This window comes from Mastomys coucha, unplaced genomic scaffold, assembly GCF_008632895.1.
Source record: "Mastomys coucha isolate ucsf_1 unplaced genomic scaffold, UCSF_Mcou_1 pScaffold20, whole genome shotgun sequence".
In the NCBI taxonomy this organism is placed as follows: domain Eukaryota; kingdom Metazoa; phylum Chordata; class Mammalia; order Rodentia; family Muridae; genus Mastomys; species Mastomys coucha.
In genome coordinates this window covers 111517593-111543033 of record NW_022196903.1, presented here as the reverse complement: position 1 = coordinate 111543033, position 25441 = coordinate 111517593, and the positions used below count along the sequence as shown (strand labels likewise).

The 25441-nt window shown below is 43.8% G+C and overlaps 1 protein-coding gene across 1 annotated transcript in view; it reads left to right on the top strand.

The window, feature by feature from the left end:
* The window catches only part of Bms1 (BMS1 ribosome biogenesis factor), a 34045-nt gene extending 18354 nt beyond the window's left edge, over positions 1-15691 (top strand). The window contains exons 13-23 of the mRNA XM_031383108.1: positions 3178-3259; positions 3686-3759; positions 4228-4410; positions 6602-6790; positions 6869-7049; positions 7218-7276; positions 8252-8374; positions 9440-9587; positions 9913-10088; positions 14674-14835; positions 15190-15691. Coding sequence (XP_031238968.1) covers positions 3178-3259; positions 3686-3759; positions 4228-4410; positions 6602-6790; positions 6869-7049; positions 7218-7276; positions 8252-8374; positions 9440-9587; positions 9913-10088; positions 14674-14835; positions 15190-15414 — 1602 coding nt within the window. The 3' untranslated portion in view covers positions 15415-15691. The remainder of the gene's footprint in view (positions 1-3177; positions 3260-3685; positions 3760-4227; positions 4411-6601; positions 6791-6868; positions 7050-7217; positions 7277-8251; positions 8375-9439; positions 9588-9912; positions 10089-14673; positions 14836-15189) is intronic.
* The last annotated feature ends 9750 nt before the right edge of the window (positions 15692-25441 follow it).

The following is a 25441-nucleotide window of genomic DNA, read 5'->3' as shown; positions in this document are numbered from 1 at the left end:
TGGAGTGAGGTGAAATCTCAGGGTTGTTTTGATTTGCATTTCCCTGATGACTAAGGATGTCGAACATGGAAATGAAATTTTTAAGGCTGTTTGGATCCTGGGAAGTTTTTTCTTCTCAGTTATGATGGACAGTTAGCTGAGTATAGTAGTCTTGGTTGGTAGTTGTGGTCTTTAGGGGGTGCGTTGCTCCAGGATCAGAGCATCTTTTGAGAAATCAGGTATTACTCTGATGGGTTTTCCTTAATAGGAGACTTGTATTTTCTCTCTTGCAGCTTCTAGTGTTTTTTGTTTGTTCTGTTGCCTTAGTATTTTGACTATAATATGCTGTAGGGTGTTTCTTTTCTGGCCTTGTTTGGTGTTTTGTGTGCTTTCTGTATCTGCTTGGGTGTGTCTTTCCTTAATTTGTGGGAAATTTCCTTCTGTGCTCTTTTGGGAGAGTTGGTCTCTGTCATTGATATGGGATTCTTTCCCCTCATTTACGCCTGTAATTAGAAGATGTGGTCTTTTGATAGTGTTCCACATTTCCTGACTGTTCCTTTCCTGTGCTTTAATATGATTTCATATTCTTGGCTTCTTTCACCCAGCTCTTGTGCTTTATCTCCGAGTCCTGATGTTCCATCTTCTGATTTATTGACCTGCCAGGCTTTCCCTTCAACTTTCTAATCAGGATATTGAGGGTTTTTTTTTTTTTTTTAATTCCATCTTCATTTCTGTTTGTGTTCACTTCAATGTTTCTCTTTATTGAATTCTGCTTTCAATTTGTGATTTATCTTTATCATTTCATCCATGTATTTGTATTCTCTTGGACATCACTCAGGTGTTTATTGTTACCCTTGTGGAGTTTAATGAAGTTTTTGTAATGCCTTCTTTAAATTTCTTGAATTCTTTGATAAAGTTTGTGATTGTGCTTTAAGTTCTGTGTCCTGGGGTCCATCTAGGTGGTTCTCCTGGGTTAGATGGGAGACATACTGCTATGGCCATTCATGTTATTTTTTGTTTGGGTGATTTTGCCTGGGCATGTGGACTTCTTTCCTTAGTTATGTGTCTGAAAGTGATAATCTGATCTTCCTTAGATTGGGCCAGTGCAGATGTATGACCTGAGTTAGGTCAGATAAAATTAGTTGATGGGTTGTATAATTGGACCAGAGAAAAATGGCTCCCAGCCCATGGTCTAGAGCTAGGCCTGTGGGTGCAGAGATAGCAACGGGCAGTTGGAAACATCCAAGAGACAAGAGGTGTCTCACCAGTCAAAGATGGCGGGTTCAGAAGGCCGTGGAGTAGAGCTGGCCTCTGGGTGTGGAGATGGTAAAGTTTGGGGAGAGGTTGTAGGGATGGTAACAGGAGGAAGCCACTTACCCAGCAGAGGTGTCTCAAGAACAAAGAGGGTTTGTGAGCCTTGGTCTAGAACTAGCCTTCGCATTTGCAGATAGTGACTGAAGGGCAGCAAGGTAGTGGTGTCTTAGGGTTTCTGTTGTGGGAATAAAACACCATGATCAAAAGCAACTGGGGTCTTTAAAGGAGAGTGAGGAACCTCTTATAGATTTTGTTGTAAATAGAAATTCTGTGTGTGTGCACACGCTCTGTCCTCAACATTTTTATTTTAGTGAAAATAATAGTCGTGGAAAATTTAAAGTGAAAGGTACATATCAAAAGCAAGAAAGTGTAAAAAGTACATATGTTACTATAATTATAACATACGAACGACCTGTTAACATTTTGAGATCTTTTCTCCTGCTCATTTAAAACGGTGTCTGTGTAAGTTTACTTGCTGTCTTGGGGTTTCGCCTGCTGTGATAAAACAACTTATAGTTCAGAGTCTATCAACCAGAGAGGCCAGGGTAGGAACACAGAGGCAGGAACTGATACAGAAGCTATGGAGGAGTCCTGCTCTGTGGCTTTCCCTCTTGCTTGCTCAGCCTTCTTTCTTACAGTACACAGACTACCAGCCCAGAGGTGGCACTGCCACAGCGAGTTGGGTCATCTCATATCAACTGTCAATCCAGAAAATGCATCACGCTTGCCCATAGGCTAGTTCAGGAGGGGCATTCTCTCAATCGAGGCTCCCTCTTCCCCAATTCGTGTGTCAAGTTGTCATAGAACATGGCAAAGGGAAGAAGACTTAGCAGGCAGGGATGGTTCCCAAATGAAGAGGGTTCAGGTCTGGAGCTAGGCTTGTTCTTTTGCAGATGGCTGCTGGTGGGCAGAAGGATAGGGCAAGGGGAAGAAGTGATTTTTCCAGGAAAGGTAGCTAGGAACCTAATGTTTATTCTTTGATAATTTCCTATATGTATACCATGTGGTTTGATCATATCCACCCTGTGCTACCTCTCATGTTCTTTGTGTCTCTATAAAGACAGTCCTCTTAGAGAATTAGCCCCTGATTGAAGGAATAAAATTAAGAGAATTGTGTAACTGCTCATCTCATTTATCTCCGTGTCATGAACAAAACTGTATCAGAACTGTATGTTAGTGACTGTTGATAAGACTAGAGAAAACAAGTTTTTCCCTCACACATTCTCCATTCTTTAAAAAAAAAGCCGTGCAAGCAGCTGTGCAATCTTTCATCCCCACCAGCAGTATCTGTGGGGCTTAGTTTATTTATGTCTTCACCAAGAATTATTTTTACATATTTTATTTATAGCCATACTAGAAGGTTTGAATTGTGTCATATCATTATTGTTTACATTTCCCAAATAGCTGATGCAATCAAGCATCATTTCCGGTGATTACTGCTGTCTTTTTGTCTATATACCTATTCATACTGTTGCCTATTTTAAAAATTTGGACATTTAGTTGTAAGAGTTGTTTACATATTCTGAGAGCATGTTCCTTACCAGTTTACAGATTCCTGGTACAGGCCCTTCTGTACATGGTTTGTAGATATTTTTCAACTATTCTCTAGAAAATATCTCACACACTTATGGAATGAATGTATCCACAAAAGTGTACCTTTACTTATTAATTTTTTGAGACAGTCTCTGTGTAGCCTGAACTGGCCTCGAGCTCATTGTGTAGTCTAGCCTGAGCTTGAGTATTCTTCTGCCCCGACAGCCCAGATACTGGGATTATAGGTATGTGCCACCAGGGCCAGCTTGAAATGGCCTGAGAAATAGAGGCAAATTTCTCAAAAGTAGCTGTTTACTGTAAATTAACTAAATGCTGATTTTTCTGTGTAAGGTTATGAACAGTATCAGAGATTGCTTTGTGACTGGGAAATGGGAAGATGATAAAGATGCAGCCAAGATCTTAGCAGAAGAAGGTACGTAAGGGCTGCGTATTTCTTTTTATGTTTGAGTGCGCATATGCCTCTGGAGGCAAGGGACAGAGTCAGTTGTCATTTCTCTCCAAGGCACAGTACACGATGTGGTGGCTTCTCTCACATACTTCACACGGGCTGTGTCTTTTCACTTATTTTTTGAAATGGTGGTTTGGAGTTGTACCTTGAAGGCTGCACTTGTTTCTCACACAGAGTCTATTACTTAGACGTAAAAGCTAAGTGAGATTTCAAATCTTGGGTCCATTTACTTTTCCTGAGCAAATAATGAAATACATTTTTTAAAAGCAATGTAAGTTTAAGCCTCTTGGCGTGTATAGTAATGGGATGAACAACAGAGATGAAGTTTGGAATGTAGAGCATAGGTCAGCCAGAACACACAGAACAGACTTATAAGTGTTCTTTTTTCAGAGGAGCTCTATGGTGACTTTGAAGACCTAGAAACCGGGGATGTGCACAAGGGAAAACCGGGCCCGGATACTCAGGTATGGCTGTGATGTGGCGTCTGCTAGCTTGGTTCAGTCAGTATGTGTGAAGAGTTCTGCTTTGGGAAATGAAGGTCTCGACTTCCCTGTCAGATGGATTAGATACCTTCCTAAAGAGTGGCAACAGAGTTGTACAACCTATGTTACCCATTGTCCCTTCTAGTGCAGTCACTTACCAAGTTCATGCTTTTTATTTGTGTTTCTTTTGCCTTCATCCAATAATGAAATTTAAAAACATCATTAAATTCCTTATTCTTCCTGACAGTACTTTGAACAGTGTCTTGGAGCATCTAGCTGGACACTTACTATCTCACACGTGACAGCAGTGCTGTCGGCTGTCTCCTGAAGCAGCCCAAGTCTGTGATGATCATAACAGAATCTTGTAGCTCAAACATTGTTTACAAATCTGCTATTTATCTAAACAAAGGTCTTCATAAGTTTCCTGGTGCTTAAATCTGGAAATTCTAGAATGAAGACATAGAAGAAGAAGAAGAAGTGAAGGAAGAGACTGACCCAAGTGAGGAGGAAAGTGCTAAGAAAAAGCTTCTGAATAAGAAGAGAAAGCTGAAGGAGCTGTTTGATGCAGAGTATGATGAAGGAGAAAGCACGTACTTTGATGATCTTAAGGGTGAAATGCAGAGACAAGCGCAGGTAAGCAAGCAGTCCAGCCTGCCTGCCAAGGCAGTGCCACCTGCTGACCTGCTCCTTGTTGGCCTTTGAGAGCCCAGGTTGAAATTGTGCCATGGGATGCTTTAGAACTTAGTTGCTTCTTCTGTCTCACCAGAAAGTATCAGCAACGCTTTTGTACAAAGCCCCGCATGCTTAGGAAGCAGTGAGGACTGAGGCATAGACTCTGATTCTGAGGAGCTCATGCACTTGAGACAGGCTGGAAAGACAGAAATTAGGGCTGTTACCATCCTGGGGTCACTTTGTAATGAGAATCAAGAACCAACACAGCTGATAAAATGAAACTGCCTAAAGCTGCTTGAGGTAGTGAGTTCACCCAGAAGCAGATACAAACCTGTACCCAGGCTTCATGGAGAGTGAGTTGCACTTTGTTGGTAGAAGCACTGAGAATTCCTTTGAACTTGAAGGTGTGGTTGGCAGGCTTTGCTCAGTCTAGTCAGAGCTTCATCTAGTCAGAGAAGTGACTCCTCTGCTGGCTTCAGCACATACTAAGATTGGAAGATAGAGATGAGCGTGGCTCCAGTGTGAAGAAGTGTCTCCAGAACAGACATATATAAGGGGCCACTAGTCTCTATTGACTTTTGACAGGGGTGACTACAAAATACAGAGGTAATCTTTGTAGCCTGTATTTTAAACCATGTACAGTTTAAAATCTTGTGGACCATTGTACAGGACTTTGTGTTTTCCTCTGCATTATTAGGGGGCCTGTGGGAGGCTTTGAGCATTAGGAGACATGCATGATCACTTTTTGAAAAGATGCAGGGGTTAAGGTTGGGGTGGAGGTGGAAGTTCAGGTGAGGTCTAGAAGGATGCATCAGTAGGTTTTCAAGGGACTGTATGTGGAGTAGAGAGTGAGTGAATGAATGAAGTGAGTGAAGGCTACACCTGGAAGTCCCTGGAAGGGTCAGTTCTCACAGTAGAGCAGGAAGCCTCCAGTTAGCGAAGCTTTGTTTGAGCTGATTAGGTTAGTGATGATGCTCAGACAAACAGTGTTAAGTTCCATCAGGGCCTTGATGCATGGGACTCCGGTAACTTGGGAAGTTAGCACAGAGGGAGAGCAGGATGGTATGTGAATAGAGGTGGGGTTAGGGCTGAGAGTGGCCAATAGAGAGAAAGTTCAGAGAGTAGGTGTGCTAGAAGCCAGTGATAATATTACTTAGATCTTACTGCTATCATACATAGCTATATTAGTGAAAGAAGTGACCATTGGATAAGGCTGGCAAAAGTCTACAGTGACTACAAACGCTTTCATGCGATGGTATGTGAAAGTGGCTTCAGAGAATAACAGCTAATGGTCTGGAGACTGACTCATAGGAAACATCGAGTTCTGGTAAAAGTGAGGTAGAGAAATGGAGGGAGCAATAGTTGAAGAAAGAGGACTCAAAAAGAAGGTTTTGAAAAGATGAGAAAAGTAACCAATGGGAGATCTTTTGGGAGCTGGAAGTTTGGCATTCAGTAGCAATGTGGTCAGATAATCTGTAGATGCTCCTGTGCTGTCCCAGCAGCCTTCCAGGTACAAGTGCGACTGAGGGCTGTAAGGTTAAATGTCACTTCATCTTAATTCATGGCTTAGCATGGCGCTGTACAACTGTGCTTCATGCACTCAGAAGGCTAAGACATGAAGATTGCAAGCTCAAGAGTAGCCTGGGATACATAGAGCTTGTGTCCATTTTTTTTAAAACCAAATAGTTACTTGTCCTTAACCCACTACGTAGAGCTATAATAAAAGGCTCTGTGTGTGTGTGTGTGTGTGTGTGTGTGTGTGTGTGTGTGTGTGTGTGTGTGTAAGTAAACACCAGATCACAGCTGACTGGAAGCAGAAATGACCATCAGCTAAGAGCAAGGATGAGGGAGGATATATTGACTATTCTCAGACTGTTCATGAGTAGAGATGTATAAAATGATTGACAGTCAGGAAAGTTGAGGATTACCCAAGGCACCGTTTGCTGAGCAGAATTCAGGGATCACAGAGAACACAGCTGGGACATGTCTTAAAGCATAGAAACAAAGTGGATATAACTTATTACAATAAAACTTAAATTGTTGTGTCCATGGTTTCTGCGTATTTTCAAAAAGTTAATCTTAATCTTGGTTAAGAATATTGGTGTTGTGGGTTTATTGTGCTTTTGGTTTTGTCTCTTTGTCTCCTCTGTAGCTTAACCAGGCTGAATTTGAAGATCAGGAAGATGAAACCAGAGTTCAGTATGAGGGGTTTCGACCTGGAATGTATGTCCGAATTGAGATCGAAAACATCCCTTGTGAATTTGTGCAGAATTTTGACCCACACTACCCAATTATTCTGGGTGGTTTGGGAAATAGCGAGGGCACTGTGGGATATGTGCAGGTAGGTATCCTTTGCTGCAAGCTTGGAGATGGGTCATGTGGATGTACACTCTGTTTTATTAAATGTTTATGTCTTCAGATGCGCATCAAGAAACATCGTTGGTATAAGAAAATCCTCAAGTCTCGAGACCCCATTATTTTTTCTGTAGGATGGAGGAGGTTTCAGACCATCCCATTGTATTATATTGAAGACCACAATGGAAGACAAAGGCTTCTAAAATACACCCCACAGCACATGCATTGTGGAGCAACTTTTTGGGGTAAATTGATGATAAAAATTACAAGATCAGTTTTATACTATTCAGGCTATACCTATGGTTTTGTTCTTTGCCTATCTTAAAACCCAACTTAAAAGATTTGTTTCTTTGAGAAAAAGGATTGGAGTAAAATACGTGGTTTACAATTTTTCCTTTTCTGTTTTCTTTAAGGCCCTATCACCCCACAAGGAACTGGATTTTTGGCGATACAGTCTGTCAGTGGTGTAATGGTAAATATCAGAGATTCTTTACTGATTATGCAGATGAACTAGAGAATATAAACTGTATTCCTGAAGCTAAGTTGAAACCCAGCTATTTTTATATATAATATTTAGTAATTTCTCCTTGCTTTGTATCTTCCTGCATTCTTCGCCTACCGTCTGCCCACCCTCCCCCAGCCCCTCTCTCTTTGTCTTTCTTTCTCTTTCTGACAAGGTCTTGATATGTAGCCCAGGCTAGCTGAGACTCAGTCTTCCTGCCTCAGCCATCTGAATGGCAGCACCCCTGCCTGGCTTTCCTAAGCAGAGTGTGGGAGTCAGGAGGGAGCAGAGTGTGGGAATGGGGCTGTAATGGCACTGTGGCATTGTATATTTTTGTGCCTTTTGGACATATTTAAAAACTATTTAAGCAGTGTTCACTGGATACTCAATGTTAAACTTCATTTTGTGAGTCCCTCATAACCCTATAGACACGATGCTGTCCCTTAGTAGCACTGTGTGGACAAAGTGTCTTCCGAGTTGTCTTTGCCTGAGCAGAACAAGCTTCATTTATTGGCTGTACCTAACATATGAGGAAAGAGCGCTGAAAGACAATCTACCTGGAGGTCCAAAATCTCATTTTTAAATGTTGCACCTGAATTTATCTTTTCCTTTGGTTCTGAATTGATGAAGTTCTGAAATTATTACCATGAAATCAAGTTAGCAGCAGTAGCTTAGCATAATTAATATCCTGGTTCACAGCCAGGGTGGTGGAGGCAGGGAGACGAGAGTTCTAGGACATCTGTGCACATATGGTGTGCCCAGGCTATTAAACCCTTTCTCAGGCAAACAAAAGTGCTAGTAAGTACCTAGTAAGAAAATAAATGAGCTTCTGCCTTTTATAGCTAGCTGTAAGTAAACGGACTTGGGGCATTATTAGAACATCACAGAGCATGCTAATTTTTCTTCTCCTGTTAGTCATATTTTTCAATTTTGGGTTCCTTCTAGCCTGAGTTTCGGATTGCTGCCACTGGAGTTGTCCTTGACCTGGATAAATCCATAAAAATTGTGAAGAAATTAAAGCTAACTGGTTTTCCTTTTAAAATATTCAAGAATACTTCATTTGTTAAGGTCTGTATATCCATATATTCATGTTATAAATGTATACATTGTTAAAGAGTAGAAGATTATTTACCTAAAGTGTTTACAGCCACAATACTTCCTATGTGGAGCTTCTTTTTGAGTTTTGAAATGCTTTTGTTTCTAATGGGGTATTTCAGGATAGAGACTAAAGTCTAACTACAAGTTCATCTGTGTGGCAATTGCACACTGTCCACAGGCTCGAGGGGCTTGTTAGGATTCCAAGTATGCCTTTGTTTGGACTACGAATCATCAAATGGGTTTAGGTAGCAGATTTTCCTGTTCTTTTCAGATACAGATCTAAAGTTTTTAGAAGAGTATTTGAAATCTTGACATTTGATATTTTTTTTTCTTTAAATGATTTGTCATTAAATGATTTGTCCTATACTTAAAGGCAGAGATTCTTAGTAACTTCAGCTGTGACTTCTCCATGAGACTGTCCTAGAGCCAACCGAGGTTCATCCACTGGGTTTTCTTATTACTTTAAAGCTGTGTTATGAAGGAAAAAAATCCTAAATCTATCTAAATGTTCAATAGAAAGTAGACAAAAACAGTTTGCGGCAAACAGCAAGATTTCAGTAAACTTCGCACTCAACTTCCCAGTGTTTAGGGAAGATAGCTTGAAAGTTTATTTTGGGAAGGAATCTTTATTAAAGAGAGTTAAGACCATAAGGATTAGAGATGGCACTCAGTGATAGAGTGCTTGTGTAAGGAGGGGAGGTACTTAGTGATAGAGTACTTGTATAAGGAGGGAGAAAGTACTTAGTGATAGAGTACTTGTAAAGCCTAGAGTTTGGTTTTCAGCTCTGCACAAAAGAAGTTACCAATGTTGTCTAGGTCAATTGATACCTGTAAATCCCTCTTTCCTCTTATAATGTACTACCAGTAATGAATATGCTGATGAGCTCTTAGAAAGGTTTTAAATGTTATTTAAGTGAAAATAAAGTTGAGCAGAATATTTTTTGATGTAATTTCACTGTTAGTGCATTGGCTCTGGTTTTTAAGTAAAGCTGTAACTGGTAATGCATGTCTGAGTATTTATTTTGTTGCCTGTAGGGAATGTTTAATTCTGCGTTGGAAGTAGCCAAATTTGAAGGCGCTGTCATTCGAACTGTCAGTGGAATAAGGGGACAGATCAAGAAAGCACTCCGGGCTCCAGAAGGAGCCTTCCGAGCTAGCTTTGAGGACAAGTTGCTAATGAGTGGTAAGGCCTTTGTGTGTGTTTAGGACACTGTGTTACCATCATTACTGAGTCTAGCTGCTGCTGGTTAGAGTGGGCTTTCATATTCAGAAGGCCAGGCAGCTCCAGTTCTGTCCAGTTGGACAGACTGTCCTGTACTTAGCTGGCTGACATTTGTTTGTACTGGCTGAGCTCATACCCAGGTCTTTGTGATATTTAATTGTAGTCAGTATCACAGTCTAACTGTTAAGCTTCGATACTGTTTGACCAGGTAGAGGTGTCAGGTGATTTGGGATGTGCACGTGTGTGTACTGCTTGAGATACAAATCTTGTGGAACTTTTCTTCTAGATATTGTTTTCATGCGAACTTGGTACCCTGTCTCCATTCCGGCTTTCTATAATCCAGTAACATCTTTGTTGAAACCAGTGGGCGAGAAAGACACCTGGTCAGGGATGCGGACAACACATCAACTAAGGCTTGCCCATGGAATCAAATTAAAGCCAAACAAGGATTCGTTGTATAAGGTAAAGGACACACGTGTCTGTCTGTAGACAGCATCATACGGGTGCTTTACTTGTGATATTTTTCAGTTTTTTTATGGTGTTAGGGATTGAACCCCATGCTTTGAGCCCACCACCCTGTAATGACTCATTTTTATGACTTGAGTTTTCAAGTATAAAATCTAGTGCTAAATTTAATTTGAAAACTTGTATATTTTTTGTTGTTTTGGGGAAGGAACACAAAAAAAGATGGCAATGTTTTCTTCAGAATTAGAAATGAAATTAAAGCTTACTGTGTTTGAGGATTATTAATGGCATATGGTGGTTGCCCACTGAGTGAAGCTGGTGAGCATTTCTGCCATTTTATCCCCTCGCGCTCAATAATGTACTTTACAAAAATCCTAACCATAAAAGGTTGATATAAACTATGACTCTTGTATATATCAGGTCTCTTCTCTGGGTAATGTCACACTTGGCCTACGTTTCTGTCGTTCCGTGTCCTTTGACCTCCATCGCCCCCTTTGTTACCTTTGCTGAAGTGCTTGCTCAGGGCGTTGCCCATGGTCCTGACATCAACTGATGTCGGGCTGTTTTGGAGGGGCTTATGGGGCCTGGCCCAGGCTTCACACATTAACAGCGTTGTCAGGTTGAACTGGTCCCTGTCCCAGTTACTTGGTTTATATGTGATTTGAGAATTTTTTTTTTTAAGTTTTGGTTACTAACCCTTTTGCAGGTAGGCAGCTCACGAATGTTTGTTCATATTTAACATTTGCCTTTGCCTTTTGAAGCTTTTTACTTTGATTTCTCTTGGGGTTTTTGGTTTTTTGGTGTGATAGCCAAAAAATCTAGGTACTTTTCTCCTGGAAATCATTTAAGGTTTGGGTCTCACATTTAGCCATTTTGAATCCCTTTAGCGTATCATTAAGAGCTTACTTTTGTATTTTTAATGAGCTACTGCTTCTGCATGGTTATGGACAAGGCTGCCCTGTGTCCTCTTGCTTGCCCTATATAGTGAGTTGACCGTGGGTGTCTTGAGTCACTTCTGGGCTCTCCCTTGGATACTGATAATCTGTGTTTCGATTTTCATTCACATACTAAACTGTCTTCATTACAGTAGCCTAGTAGCTACTGTACAAGTTTCCAAAGAATATTTCATTTATTCTTTGGTAATACATATATATGTATGTGTATTTACATAAGTGATATGATACATACATTATATATGAGTACATGCACATACTTATATATTGTGTAGCTTGATCATATCCATCACCAGATATCTCCAACCTCCTCCAGCAAATCTCCCTCATACCTTCATATCCTCTTCTTTATTGTAAAGAAGAGCCTTTTGAATCCATGTGGGTCTAGGCAGTAGGCTGTGCGCTACCATAGGCTGGACTCCAGAACAATCACTTTCTCCCTAAAAGCCATCAGTGCCTGTGGCTCCTCACTTAGAGGCTTTCTTGTTAGGAGAAGTTTGTTTTTATTGAGATGACCATGTGAGTTTTTATCTTAGATTCTGCTAGTGCTATCTGCCACTGTGGTAGTTAGTTTAATTGTCACCTTGACACAATCTTAGACCCACCTGGAAAGAGAGTCTCAGGGAAGTTGTGTTTAGGTCAGGTTGGCTGAGGGCTTGTCTTGGCTGTGTTGATCGAGGTTGGAAGGCCTGCCCGTTGTTGATTGAGGCCACCATTCCCATGGATATTCTTGAGCTGTGTAAGAGTAGAAAAAGCCAGCCAAACACTGTATTCCTTTGCTCTCTGCCTTTGACTGGGTAGTGGCTCTTTTAAGTTCCTACCACCTTGTCATTCCTGCAATAATGGTGAGCCAAATGAACCTTTTTCCATATGTGGCTCTTTTTTTAATCCCAATAACAGTAAACAAAACCATCTATTTATTTTCCCTACATGCTAGGGATAAATCCTACATGTAGTCATAGATATTCTCTTTAGTGTTGCATTCCATTTTATCTGATAGTTTAGAGAGTTGACATCAGTGTAGATCATACATGTGATACCGCTTTCAGCGTGCACCTCGCCCTTGGATTTCTTCTCTTGCTGTTGTGAAGAGACCTGCAGTAAGCATGAAGATGGGCACCTCTGTAGTTTGATGGAGATCTCTGAGTACGTGTCCATGAGTGGTGTAGCTGGGCCATATGTATGGAAGACCTTTCTGAGAAAATTCCACACGTGTTTCCATAATGGCTGAACAGTTTAGTTTTCCTCTTTGTACACATGCTCTGTCATTGTGGTCATTTGTCATCTTGATGATAACGTGCTGAGGGGAGATATGGAATCTCAGAGTAGTTTTAATTTGCATTTCCCCAATGGTTAAGGATATTGAGCATTTAAAAAAATAATTTCTTAGCCATTGTATTTCTTCTTTTAGGAAGTCTGTATTCAGCCTCTTTTCATGTGGGAGGGGTTGTTTGATGGTTATTTTTTTTTTTTTTTGAGTTCTTTATCTATTAGTCATCAGTCAGATGTATACATGGCAGAGATTTTCTTCCATGGTAGCCTGTCTTTTCACTTTTCACTTTTCAGTTTTCTTTAAATTTCATACGGTCCCATTTGTCGGTTACTGTTCTTGTTTCCTGAGTGACTTGCCTGTTCCGGTGTTGAAGATCCACCTGCTGCTTCCCTGTAGCTGCATCAGAGTTTCAGGTCTTGGGTTAGGAACTTTGCCTGTCTGTCTTGTCTGTGGCACATGCATATGTTTAAATACATGTGTGTGGGATGTACATGTGTGCTTACACTTGTGTTGGCATCAGTTACACTTCTATCATCCATATCTTTGTCGCCTTGTGACTTTTTTTCTTAAAACTTATTTTATCATTTTTATAAGTATGATGTTTTCCTTACCATCTCTATGCCTGGTGCCTGCAGAGGCCAAAAGAGGGCATTGGCTATCCTGGAATTGGAGTTATAGATGGTTGTAGTGTTGGGAACTGAACCTGGGTCTTTGGGAAGAGCAGCAAGACTCTAATCGGATGCCCCTTTTGTAACAGTTTTGACTTACCTGCTTTTTCTGGTATAAGCAGATGGAAGATAATATGGGAGCTGAACACAGCTGTTAGGGGTGCAGCAATTAGTGCAATTGGAATGGCTCAGGTGTTGGCCCAGGATGTATTATTAATGGCTTCATAATCAGGCCTTTGAGTGAACTTCTGTAAGAAATATGGTATTTAGTGTGAGGCTGCCAGTAGTCAGGGAGGATGATGTGAGAGAGTTTTTATTGTTTCCTATTTTTCAGATGTCTTGTTCGTTGAGTAGGCTGTAGATAGTAGATCCAGAACATGTAAAGAGTGTGGGTGTTGATAGTTCCTGTGGCACTAGATGTCTTCTGTCCCCCACCTCTCACTTAGGTTTATTTAGGTATACTTAGCTCCAAACTCTATCTCTGCTAGGCAGCATGTAATATGAACTGATTTTTTAAAAATTCACTTAGCTATTCTGTGTGCACTAGGTAAAAAGTTATTTCTGCCATTTTGATAATTGCCTTTTAATCCTCTCCCCCCTTTAAAAAAAAAAATCCATGGAATGGTACCTGGAATGTTCTAATGTCAGACAGGTATAGGGCACACATATGCTTGGTTTCAGTGTCATCTACTGAACAGTGTGCTCTGAAGTTGTCAGCAGGGTCCATTATTGACTTAATTCATTGCTGTGACCAAATGCTTGATAAGAACCAGCTTAGGGAGGAAGGCTTGGGTTTTACTCACAGTTTAAGAGATGGAGTCTATCATGGTAGCAAGACCAAGAGATGGCTGGTCACATTGCAGAGGGATAGAAAGTGGGCCAGGCTACCGACCTCTAAGATCTCTCTCCAGGAACCTGCCTTCTTCAGTAAGGCTCTACCTCCTTTTTGCGGAAGTTTTTTTGGTTTTTTGGTTTTTTTTTTGAGTTCTTTTTAACCAAGATTTTGAAAGACACTGTGGGTGATGCCTTTAGAGAGAAAAATAGAAGCACAAGAGAGTTGTTCTCCACATACTTGGTTCTGACCTCTGACTTGTCTCCTGTGGAACTGCTGTTTATCAGTAATTTCTGGAGTGGTTAAATATCTAGGTAATTAATTGTATTTAATCTGAACATAGAATTCAGTGTATAGATTGTGCTTTATGTCCTGATTAAGTCTTACTCTGCCTGCTTCCCTCCCATCAGAGCCAGTCAACCTTTGACTGCTGAGGAAGAGAGACTGAGAGAATGAAAAGCTAGTCTGTCCTTGTCACCCACATCCCCAAAGATAACCAACCAAGTTCTCTGCTGAGATGAGCTTTGAATCTGTTCTTATACTCCGCTGGAGACCCATAGCTTTACTCTGTTTCAAGTAGGCCCAGTTGATTTTTCAGAAGACCTGTAAATGTAATGTGTGAGCTCTTTTTGTTTTGCTCTCTGTGTAGATGCCCACTGGGGCTGTCCACATTGTATGGTGACTGAATCCCCATTGCTGGAAGTCAGTAGATGTTAGCTAGTGTGACTGAGTTTGTGGAAAAGTCAGTCTGTGAGAGGTTTTTTTTTTTTGTTTGTTTGTTTGTTTTAAGTACATATAGGTTATATTTAAATATAAATATATATGTCATAGTCTCTTTTACTTTTTTCTTTTCCAGCCAATCCTGAGACAAAAGAAACATTTTAACTCCCTGCACATTCCCAAAGCCTTACAGAAGGCTCTGCCGTTTAAGAACAAACCCAAGACCCAGGCTAAGGCAGGCAAAGTGCCAAGGGACAGGCAGAGGCCAGCGGTCATCCGGGAGCCTCACGAGAGGAAGGTAAGCCCGCAGTGACCTACTTGGCTTCAGTTGTAGAGATAGTGGGCGTCGGGGAGGAACCAGCGGCTGTGGCATCCCTAGTCATACTCCACCTATATTTGAATAGGGAGTAGCAACCCCTGTCTGGTGGGCCACTTAGCTAGTTGTATATGGTTCCATACAGGACAAATGTAGGTGCTTTTTTCGTAAAGGTAAATGCATATGTACCTACATGCAAATTGTGATGAATTTTCACTAAATGAATTTCCACTTGAGATTGAATCTATTTGATATGATCAAGCCCGTGTCGTGAAGTCCTGACTAGGTGACAGGCAGGCTCAGACTGATTTGTGCTCACCGATTTTGTCTTGTCAGGTCCTGGCTCTGCTAGATGCTCTGAGCACAATACACAGTCAGAAAATGAAAAAGGCCAAAGAGCAGAGACACCTGCACAACAAGGAACATGTGAAGATGAAGCAGAAGGAAGAAGAGGAGAAGCTGAGGCGGCAGAAGGACCTGAGGAAGAAGCTCTTCCGGATCCAGGGTCAGAAGGAAAAACGAAGTCAGAAGTCTAGTCTAAGAGGAGCTGAGGACACCTGAAGTGTCTCCAGAATGGACGGGTGTCTTCCAGAGCTGTAGCTGTGATGGCTTCAGTGCCTGTGACAAGTCATGATGAGAGCCCGTGGAGACTCTGGGATGTGTGGTCCAGCCGTGCCTGGAGGAACTGTAGAAAGACTGCTGGTGGCGCCTGTGCTCATTCATAGCATCCAGTGAGGCAGGGTTCACAGCTGGGAAACTTGGGGCTTTGTGAACTCATTGCTTCTGCCTGTCTCCGTTTATTTTGTGCTATAAAAATATTAAACTATTTTCCCATTAATTTTGGTCTAGTGATTTATTTGGGAAAGAATACACGACAGTTTGCTTATAAATGACTGCTTACTCTACCATCTTTATGAGGTTCCCAGGAGGAGAAATATTAAATGAAGCTTTTGGATTGTATTGGTATTGACTGAGTAGAGAGGCCATGGGTGGCAAAAGTTACAGAGTTGGGTAGGTGGGGCTACTCAGTCCTGTTGGAACCCAGATGATAGCACCAAGAGCCCCAGTATAACAGATGGAGCTACAGGGCTGTTGGCCTTGCAGGGCTTTAGTCTTTCTTTGACCTAATCTTTCTATGCAGTCTTCCATTTTGGAGCTGGGAGATCTACTCTGTGTCATCATTGACTCAATAAGCCTGAGTTGGCTCCTAGTATAAGGAATCAATTATTCAGTCTATTCACTAGCATGGTTTAAGGTAAGCCTGCCCTCCTGGGGGTGGCCCTTGGTCTAGGAGGTTGACCTGCTGCTGTGGAAAGTTAACACCCAGGGAGATTTATAGTGCTGGTCATGGTATCTTGTCCCAACACATGATGTTGGTAAGAAGCCTACCAAATTATTATTCCATCAAGGCAGATTTGTTTAATGTAAATTCTGTTGAACAAGTGAAAATACAACCTACTATTAAAACCCAAAGTTGTCAAGACCAACTTTATACACTGAGGATACGTCAAATGAGGGGCCTCAATCTGTCCCTCGTATGGTGAATGATTTGAGCCTGGGTAACATAAGTACTGGAAATGCCCTTCTCTCGGGTCTGCAGACAGATTCTAAAGCTCACCCTTGGCTTTAGAGATGACGTCACTTGCTGCACCCTCCTGGGGCCTTCATAACTTCATTACTCTCAAGAGTCCTGCCCGTGCAATTACAACGAGGCTAGGGCTTACTATATGAACTCTAAGGGGGTACCAACATTCAGATCATAGAAGGCAAGTTCCCAGAGGGACCTATGGCATTTTACCAGGAACAGTGTACCCTAGAAAAAAAGAAACAGTCAAACAGAGAAACTACACACTGACTCTGAACTAGTACTCATTCAAAAGACCCACAATGTCACTGAAGCCTACCAGTCGAAGTCAGGGTTCATGAAGGTTAAACAATCGATGGACTTGAGTTTAGATTTGGCTCTCAGCGAGGAAGCCTGTGAGCTGGTTATTTTCCTAGATCCAGACGTGAAATTAGAATAGACAAAAGCTGGGAACCTGCAGAGTTCCACATTGGCTTGTGTTGTTTTTCTCCTTGTAACAGCTCTGACAATAAGCAGTTTGAAGGATTCCACTCATGGCTGGAGGGTACAGTCCATCACCACAGGGAAGATGGTGGCAGAGCTTAGGACAAGGAATTAAACTCTTTATTTCCCCACCTTCTAAGACTTCCATACAAATGTGTAACACACTCCACACACCCACACTAAGACGTTTACACAATGGTTGCTACATTCTCAGGTTAAATAGTGAACCCCTTCCCTCTTTGTTTCTGGGTACCTGTTCTTTTTAGACTGGCCACTTGAATATGAGATCCAATTCCAATGGAGAAAAGACTTAGAGTTTCTGTTGCTGTGAAGAGACACCATGACCATGTGGTAACTCTTATAAAGGAAAACATCCTGGAGAAGGAGTCAGAAAATTCTACGTCTGGGTTCACAGGCAGCAGGAAAAGAACTGTCACACTGGGTGTGGCTTGAGCATCTGAGACCTCAAAGCCCACCCCCAAGTAACACGCTTCCTCAATAAGGCCACACTTACTCCAACCAGGTCACACTTCCCAATAGCAACACTCCCTATGGATCCACGGGTGCCATTTTTACTCAAACTACCACAGCACCTTCCTTCGAATAAAACTGTACTTCCTGTTTCTGGGTTGGCTCTCCAGAGCCATACCCTCCTGGCCAAGAGTAAAGTTTGCCTTGTCCAGACACTTAGGTTGGAGTAGTGGCCACTTCTTTACAACCCTGGACATATTTCTTACACCACTCACAGACAGAGCTATGAAGCCATGGTTGCTTGCCTGAATCAGCTCCTGGTCTATGGGGGGGTTGGGAGGATCTGGAGTGATCGCCTTACTCGGGCGGGCTGAAGATTTTTTTAGAAGCTGTTCTCCATAACTCTTTAATCTGTTGATTGAATGCATTATAAGAATATACAAAAAGGCCGCATGCCTTGATGTGATGGGGAAGGGGCGGAGCTTCATCTACCCCAGCCAGAGCCCGCAAAGACCCAGACGGACTTTTTCTGCCCACTGCCTTGTCCTTGTCTGATCATACCCACCGGACTCCATACTAGTTACCTTCTTCAGTGTTTCCCACCTTGCAGTTTATGCCTAGCATTTAACCACTCCCTTCACACGTTTTTCCTGTAACAGCGTTGATATTCTTGGTTGGGGGTTTCAGTGGCTATGATGAAACATCACGAGCAAAGGCAACTTGGGTGGGAAGGGAGGGTTGTTTGTTTATCTTACAGCTTGTGGTCCACCATCCAGGGAAGTCAAGGCCGGGCAGGAACCTGGAGACAGGAACTGATAGAGAAGCTACGGAGGAATGCTGCATACATAATGGCTTGCCCAGTCGGCTTTCTCATACAGCTCAGGACCACCTGCCTCTGGGCGGTACCACCCTCAGTAGAGCGAGCCTCCCCAACCCCCTCCTTAGTAAAGACAGACTTGCCTTCAGAGCAAGCGATAGATAGGCATTTTCTCCCTTGGGGTTCTCTCTTCTTAGATACCTTGTGCTAAGTTGAAATAAAACTAGTCAGCACAATGAGGCTTCCTGGAGGAAGTGTCAACTTTGTCCCCAGAACTCAGTCTGAGCTCTTACCATCTTCCAGAAGCATCTGGACAGCTGCCCCTCCCTTCCTCTACAGCCTTAGCCCAGTCTCTTTGTCCTCTGCCCCACTTGCCCAGCAACTGTTTTAGATTCACCCCTACTTGGGAATTCTAGAGCCTTGGCCCTGGCTCCTGAGTCTGTTCATCCCCAGGGGTGCCATTCCATCTTTTCTAACACTATTTACATCTGTTAGCCGAAAGATCACGAGACTGGAAGGCTGACCTATGTAGGGTGCGTTCTGAGGCTCTGCTGAAGTGACTGAGAGCCAAGCTGGTGGCTGTTCCCTTGGGTTGTCTTTCCAGGCCCGGAGCCTGCCCAGGGCTCTCTGTGTAGACCATGCAGGGCAGCGGATGCTAGGCATGCACACAGAGGAGCGTCGGTTTCCTTATCTATATAATAAGCAGAACCAGAGATATGTCGTGGCTTTGAGGTCTGCCTTTGGGACCGGAAGCAGCATCAAATCACCGTGTGGACCACTGTACCTCCACCAGGTGTGGGTGGGAGGGAAGGAGTGAAGTGTGTACACATCTGCAAGAAGTATGTGAGCATCTGCAAGCGTGCGCATCTGAATGCACTCAGGGAGACGGTAGTGTATGTGCATGGCTGCACACAGGAGCTCACATCTGGTTAGTGCACTCAGAGGACTTTCCCTCTAGCTGCTAGGGGATTAAGGGATGTGAGTCCCGTTCCCTGCACCTTCGTGTGAGATTATTAGCATCTGCCGTGGTCAGAGAGACTGCGTGCAGCTCTGTGGAGCAGTCTAAGGAATCCCCATCAGGGTCTCTTCATTGGAAGTTACAGCAGCGGCCACGAGATGGCGCCATAAGGCAAGCGCTGCAAGAGGAAGGCCAGCCTAATGGGGGCTTCACGCCAGACGCCCCCTCCAACTGAACGCTGATGGTTGCGGCCGGCCCCGGATGCTGACCCAGACATACAATGAGCACTGACCACAAGAATAATCGCTAGATAGAACACTTACGATTATTTTGTGCTTATATTTCCAGGGCTGACTGCAGAACGTGAGTTCACTCATTTTATCTGGAACTTTGCATGTTTGTTTGTTGTTTAAGAAAGAGAAAAAATGTATCATTTAAAACATCCAGTGTTGAGCTGAAAGTACAAAAGAGTTTAATTTTGCCTGTCAGTAGCTATGTGACTTTGGACATATCTTTGAGAGAAAAATGTGTTTGTGTATATGTCTGTGTGGGTCTGTGTGTGTGTGTGTGTGTGTGTATGTGTGTGTGTATGATATAATCAATTTTTAGAATACATGTGGATGAGTATGCATGAGTATAATCTGCACCTACACCCTACACCTATGGGAATGTATGCGTGTGTTCGCATCTCTGCACATGTGTGCATCTGAGTCTGGCTGTTCTGGTTAGTTATAACCACCTTACATAAGCTAAAGTCATTTGGGAAGAGGGACACTCAATTGAGAAAATGCCCCCCATAAGATCTGCCTGTAGACCAGACTGTAGGCATTTTCTTGATTAACAGTTGATATGGGTTGGCCAAGCTTGCTGGGGGCTGCTCTGCTCCTGAGTTTGGTCCTGTGTGGCTTAAGAAAGCAGGCTGAGAAAGTCAGGAGGAGGAAGCCAGGAAGCAGAAAGCAGTGTTCCTCCATGGCTTCTGCTTCAGCTCCTGCCTCCATGTCCCTGTCCTGTTTGAGGCTCTGCTCTGGCTTCTGTGATGAACTCAGACGTGGAATTGTGGGCAAAATCAACCCTTTCCTCCCCAAGTTGCTTTTGGTCGTGGCATTTTACCACAGCAATAGGATCCTCTAAGTTCTGTGCTTGCAGTGTAGGTTAATGCTGTAAGGGAGGGAGGAAGGGAGGGAAGAAGGGGGGAGGGAGGGAAGGTTGAAGAGATGGGAGGAAATCAGCTGAAGTTGGTAGAAAACATACATTTGTTGCCAAGGAGAGAAGCCACTGCCTAGATAAATCTTAAGGGTCACTTTTGCCAGTGTAAGGTGGGGAGATCCATTTATAGTTAAGGAGAGAGGGCTATCTGTCTAGGGATGGATATGCCACTAAGTTTCATCCCATGCTTTGGGGGACAGAGAGGAAAGCACAGCTAAGATGAAGAAAGTGGACCAAACAGGAGCTAGAGGCACAGAAAAAGGCTTAGGCACAGAGGGCAGCTGGGTGTCTGGATGCAGGTCCTTCTTTTGGGAAGAGGCCATTGCAGAATTTTGCCCTGGAATGAGGGCAGGATCAACAAGGATAGGTCAGACATTTGGCCATGTTCTGGCCCTAGGCATCCCTCACACAGGAAACATTGGTGTTCAGCAACCACTGAAGAGACACAAAGTTACTTCTCTGTGCTATGCCTTAAAATAAACTCCAGGGGGATTAAAATTTTAAGCAAGATAAATAAATACATAAATAAACAATGATCATAGCTCAGTGGTACAGCACTTGCTTGTCCTATGTCAAGCCTGGATTCAATCCCGACTGCGTTTTTTAAGGTAGTTAATTTGGGTCAGTCACGGGAAGCTAGGGAAGGGAAGTGAACACAGAAGGTCACCTTGCTGCTGACTTAGGGTCTGAGGACCCAGGAGAACATGCTGGGCTGGGGGAGGGTGTCCTAATTTCTGTCCCAGGGAGGCTGAGGTGAGTTCCTGAACCAGGAAAGGGAATACTCTGGTGAGATAGCAACTGGAACCCAGCCCTGGACACAGAGTCACTCACCACATTGGTTTGGGGAAGGGAAATGTGCCCAGACTTTCAAGGCAACAAGGAGATGCCATCTGGTGAAGGATTCCAGAGGTCCCAGGAGGCAGAAAAACCCAGTGGAGCAAGGCATGAAACAGCAGAGATAAAGGGTCCCAGCTCAGGCCCAGCTGAGGAAGTCTGCTGGGGCCCACAGCAAGCTGAACTCATGGGCAATAGAGAGCAACCAATCTGTTGTATCTGCGTTTGCCACTCGTCCTTGTATTGGCTTCTTGTTACAGTCAGAACCTAGGAAGATGCATAGGTTCCTGGGAACTTTCAGGAAAAGTAAAAGTGTTCTTAGAGAAGAAACATTGGCACAGGATACACCTTGGGTTTAACACTTGGACTTTTGTGGATTGAGCGAATAGCAGCTGTGTCTCAAATATTCAGGGACCACAAAGGAAAAAGTAGATTGGAGATTCCTTTCTGTGCTAAGAAAGCTTTAGCAGCAGTCATCTGTTGCAGCTACTTTCTTTCTCTCTTCCTTCCCTCCCTCCCTCTCTCCTTCTTCCCTTCTCCCCTCCTTCCTCTCTCTTTCTCTTGCCTTTCTCTTTCTTTCTTTCTTTCTTACTTTCTTTCTTTCTTTCTTTCTTTCTCTCTTTCTTTCTACCAGGCGAGGTATGATTTACATGCCTTTTATTTTATATTTACAATGCATCCCTCTTATTTCACAGATAAAGTAACTGAGCCAAAGAGAAGCTAAGTGGGTGCCCCTATGGTTCTCACAGCCTTTCTTCTGTTGAGTGGAGGTGCAGATGGACTAAGACTTAGACAAGGTACCAGGTCAGTGCTTCTCAACCCTCCTAACGCTGCGACCCTTTTAATACAGTTCCTCATGTTGTGGTGACCTCCAACCATAAAATGATTTTCATTGCTACTTCATAACTGCAATTTTGCTACTGCTGTAAATTGTAATGTTAATATCTGATATGTGGGATATCTAACATGTGGCAGTCATGGGGGTTGTGACCCACAGGTTGAGAACCCCTGTGCTAGAAAGTGTTCTTCCTAAACATGGTGACTCTGGCTGGGCAGGAGCTGCTGCAGGTAGACCCAGATCCTGCCCTCTGCAGCCATGTGGCTTCTCAAGGTACCCCCTGACCTGGACAGGAGGGCCTGTGAGAAGACCACTGGAGATCTTGGCTCATCAGGTGTCTTCACAAGCCCCCTGGGGATGGAAGGTCCTGAGTCATCAAACCGGCGCAGCCTCCTGGCTTGTACGCCCCTTCAGCCGGGGTGAGAAAGTAAGACGTCTGCCTTTCTGTCTTGGGGTCCCAGGATAGATCCTCCCTCCTGCTGTGTCTGGCCCTGGTGGCCCCAGTTCTGCCATGTGTGAGCAGCAGCCTTTCCAGAAGCCACCCTCTCCAGGGGGATTTGATTAGGTCCCGGTGGTGTGACCTTGTTAATGCAATCAGGAAGTTTTCTCAAGACTTCAGCTGCCCTGCTGGCAGCCTGGCCGGCTCCCAGGGCGTGCACGCTTCTCCATGCTCACAGCTTTTCTCTAGACAGGAAGGGCTCAGTGCCTCCAGGGACCAGCTGGATACAAGACTGGAAGAGTCCAGGTTGCCTCCACCAGCCGTGCTTGTCCATCCATCTCTTCTTTGGCTCTGGTTTTATTCAGAATGATTGAGTTTCATTAGTTTAGGAAAGAACACTGAACAACGAGAATCAGTACTTTGGAGAATTCTCCAGAAAGTGGTCCTTTTCTATTAAGGCTAGGTCCTTAATGGGGCATTTTAAGAGAAGAAACTTGGGAAATGTCCAGAAAACCTCTCCATTAGGGTAATGAGTTGTAATCAGACTCTGAGGGTTATTGTTAATTCTCAGGATTTCTTTCCAAGACTATCCAGGGCATCCTGGATAGGCATCTAGAGCAGGTGGGAGCTGGTGGAGGAGCCAGGAGCATTCCAGGGGATGAATGAGAGGCACCTGCTTCTCAAGTTTCCTGACCCATGATCCAGTCAGCTCCAGACTAATGTTGGAAATGACAGCTTCGTTTGTAGCAACGGGCAGAGGGACAGATGGACAGGCAGTACAGCAGGGCAAAGTGTGATGCAGACAGCTGCCAGGGCATGAGTCGAAATTTTTCCAGCAAGGGTGATGGAAGTTGGGCCATAAAGAGGCAGGAACATCTCCTTCAGACAGGGCATGGGGAGGGCAGAACAGAGAGGCATTGGTGGTACCGGTAGAACATACACAGCCCTCTTGGAGAGAGAAGATGCTTCTCTACCTACATCCTAGTGGTTCTGTGTGGTCACGATATCATCTGGTCACAGTGTTCCTCTCTCTAGTGGGTCTGGACAGTAAAGCCTGGCCTCTTTACGCCCTGTACGAACTGGATGTTTCCCTGTGGGTTCCTATGAGCACAGCAAAGACAAAGGGGTCACCCATTGATGCCACCTGGTCCCTGCAGGCCTTCTTCGGACCTGTGCCCACTGCCTTTGGCAGAATCCCATCTCATGGTCCTGGACTCTGACCATATAGATTGGCTACTGCTCACAGGATGGACAACTTGGCAGAGGACTTTGGAAACCCCAAAGCACTTAGGAAATGGTAAGCCGTTTTGTGTGTGTGTGTGTGTGTGTGTGTGTGTGTGTGTGTGTGCAGGATCATAAGTTCACTCCACAGTGTCACTAGATTTTATCACTCTCCCCTCCAAACATTCTGAAATTTCACTTCTTGGGCTTTTCTGTTGACTATTTTGGAAATACCAGGCCTGAGAGAAAGAACAGGATGCTCACTTTCCTGGGGTTAAGATGAAACCCAGGCAATTAAATAACCACCTCTGTGCCTTTCATATTCAGGTTCTTACCTATCCCTGGGCCCCTAGGTTGATCTTGTCTCTTAAGCTGTGTCACTGCTGGGAAACTGGAGGATAACTTAGCTCCAGGAGGCAGTACCCACCCTAGGTAACCTGTCCCAGATGACCTGTTCCAGGAGACACAGAAAACATGGATCCTGCCCCACGTAGCTGTGCTATAAGGGAAAAGGGATGTTGGTGAAGGACAGAATGGTCACCTTTGAGATCTGTATTCCAGCCATACCGCTGGCTGATGGCTCACAAGGGAGTGTTCAAGGCAGGTTGACCTTCCCCCTTCTTGTCACCTGACCGTATCCTGTCTTGTCTCAGTGCAGCATCGGGATGTTTGAGCAGGCAGCAGACTTCCCCATCCCTCTTAGTCAGGGAAGGAGAGCTGCTCACTGTTTCAGTTTCTTGCCACACTCCTTCCTCCTGTCTATGCTCACCATAGGATGAAAGCTAACTCTAGGCTGGGGAGCCAGCAGTCCTGTCTGTGACATTGATACATTTCTGACTAAAACTCTAGCTTGGGTTAGCTACTAAGTGATAAAAACCTGTCAGGGAACTAGGACCTACCATGCTGTTTTGACAGGTCAGGATGAAACTAAGTTACATAAAGGATGTATCCTCTGAGTCTTTCTAAAATCCAAGCGTGGCCCTGCTCCTTGCTAGGGCTGGGAAACATCAGCTTTCGCAACAAGTGAAGATGGCTCTGGTCCTGGATTTCCTTTGGCCACCAGGAAACCTAGCAACATTTTAGGCTGACACCAGATTTTTTCCATTTGGCTGTTGCTCTGGTAGAGCGCCTGCTCTCTCTTGGCTTTTCACTGAAGGAGACTTCTGTTCAGTTTTCACACATCATGATTGGCAATTGCAGGACATCATTTCTGGAAGGTGGCTAGACATGAAGAATGAGGAAACATGGCTGTCGAGAGGTCTCAGTGGTAATGTCCCTTAGCACCAAGCCTGATCATAGGACCCTGGCATCCACATAGGAGTTGGAAATAACCAACTTCTATAAGCTGTCCTTTGACTTTCATGGCATATATGTGCACACGCACAAACCAAACATAAATAAAGCAGAAAATAGATTTTAACATTCTGAGGAAGCAATAATAAGTGGCAGTGTTTCTGCAGAGATTGTGGGTCATGGTGATTCTGAATGAAGAGGAGCAACCCTGTTTCTCATGCACAGGTGACCCGGGAGTTGTGCCAAGAAGAGCATACTCACAATGCCATCTTGCCATGCCCACTTAGATTGGGAGGCCCCCTTTGGTGTTGTCAGGCAAGGATGGGAGTGGTCTTTGGGGCAAGCCGCAGGCATCTATGGTTGTGTCTGGATGTTGCACTGTGGTCAGTTCTCATTTAGAAGTAGAACTTGGGGCACCAGGACCACACAGTGCTAAGGTCAGT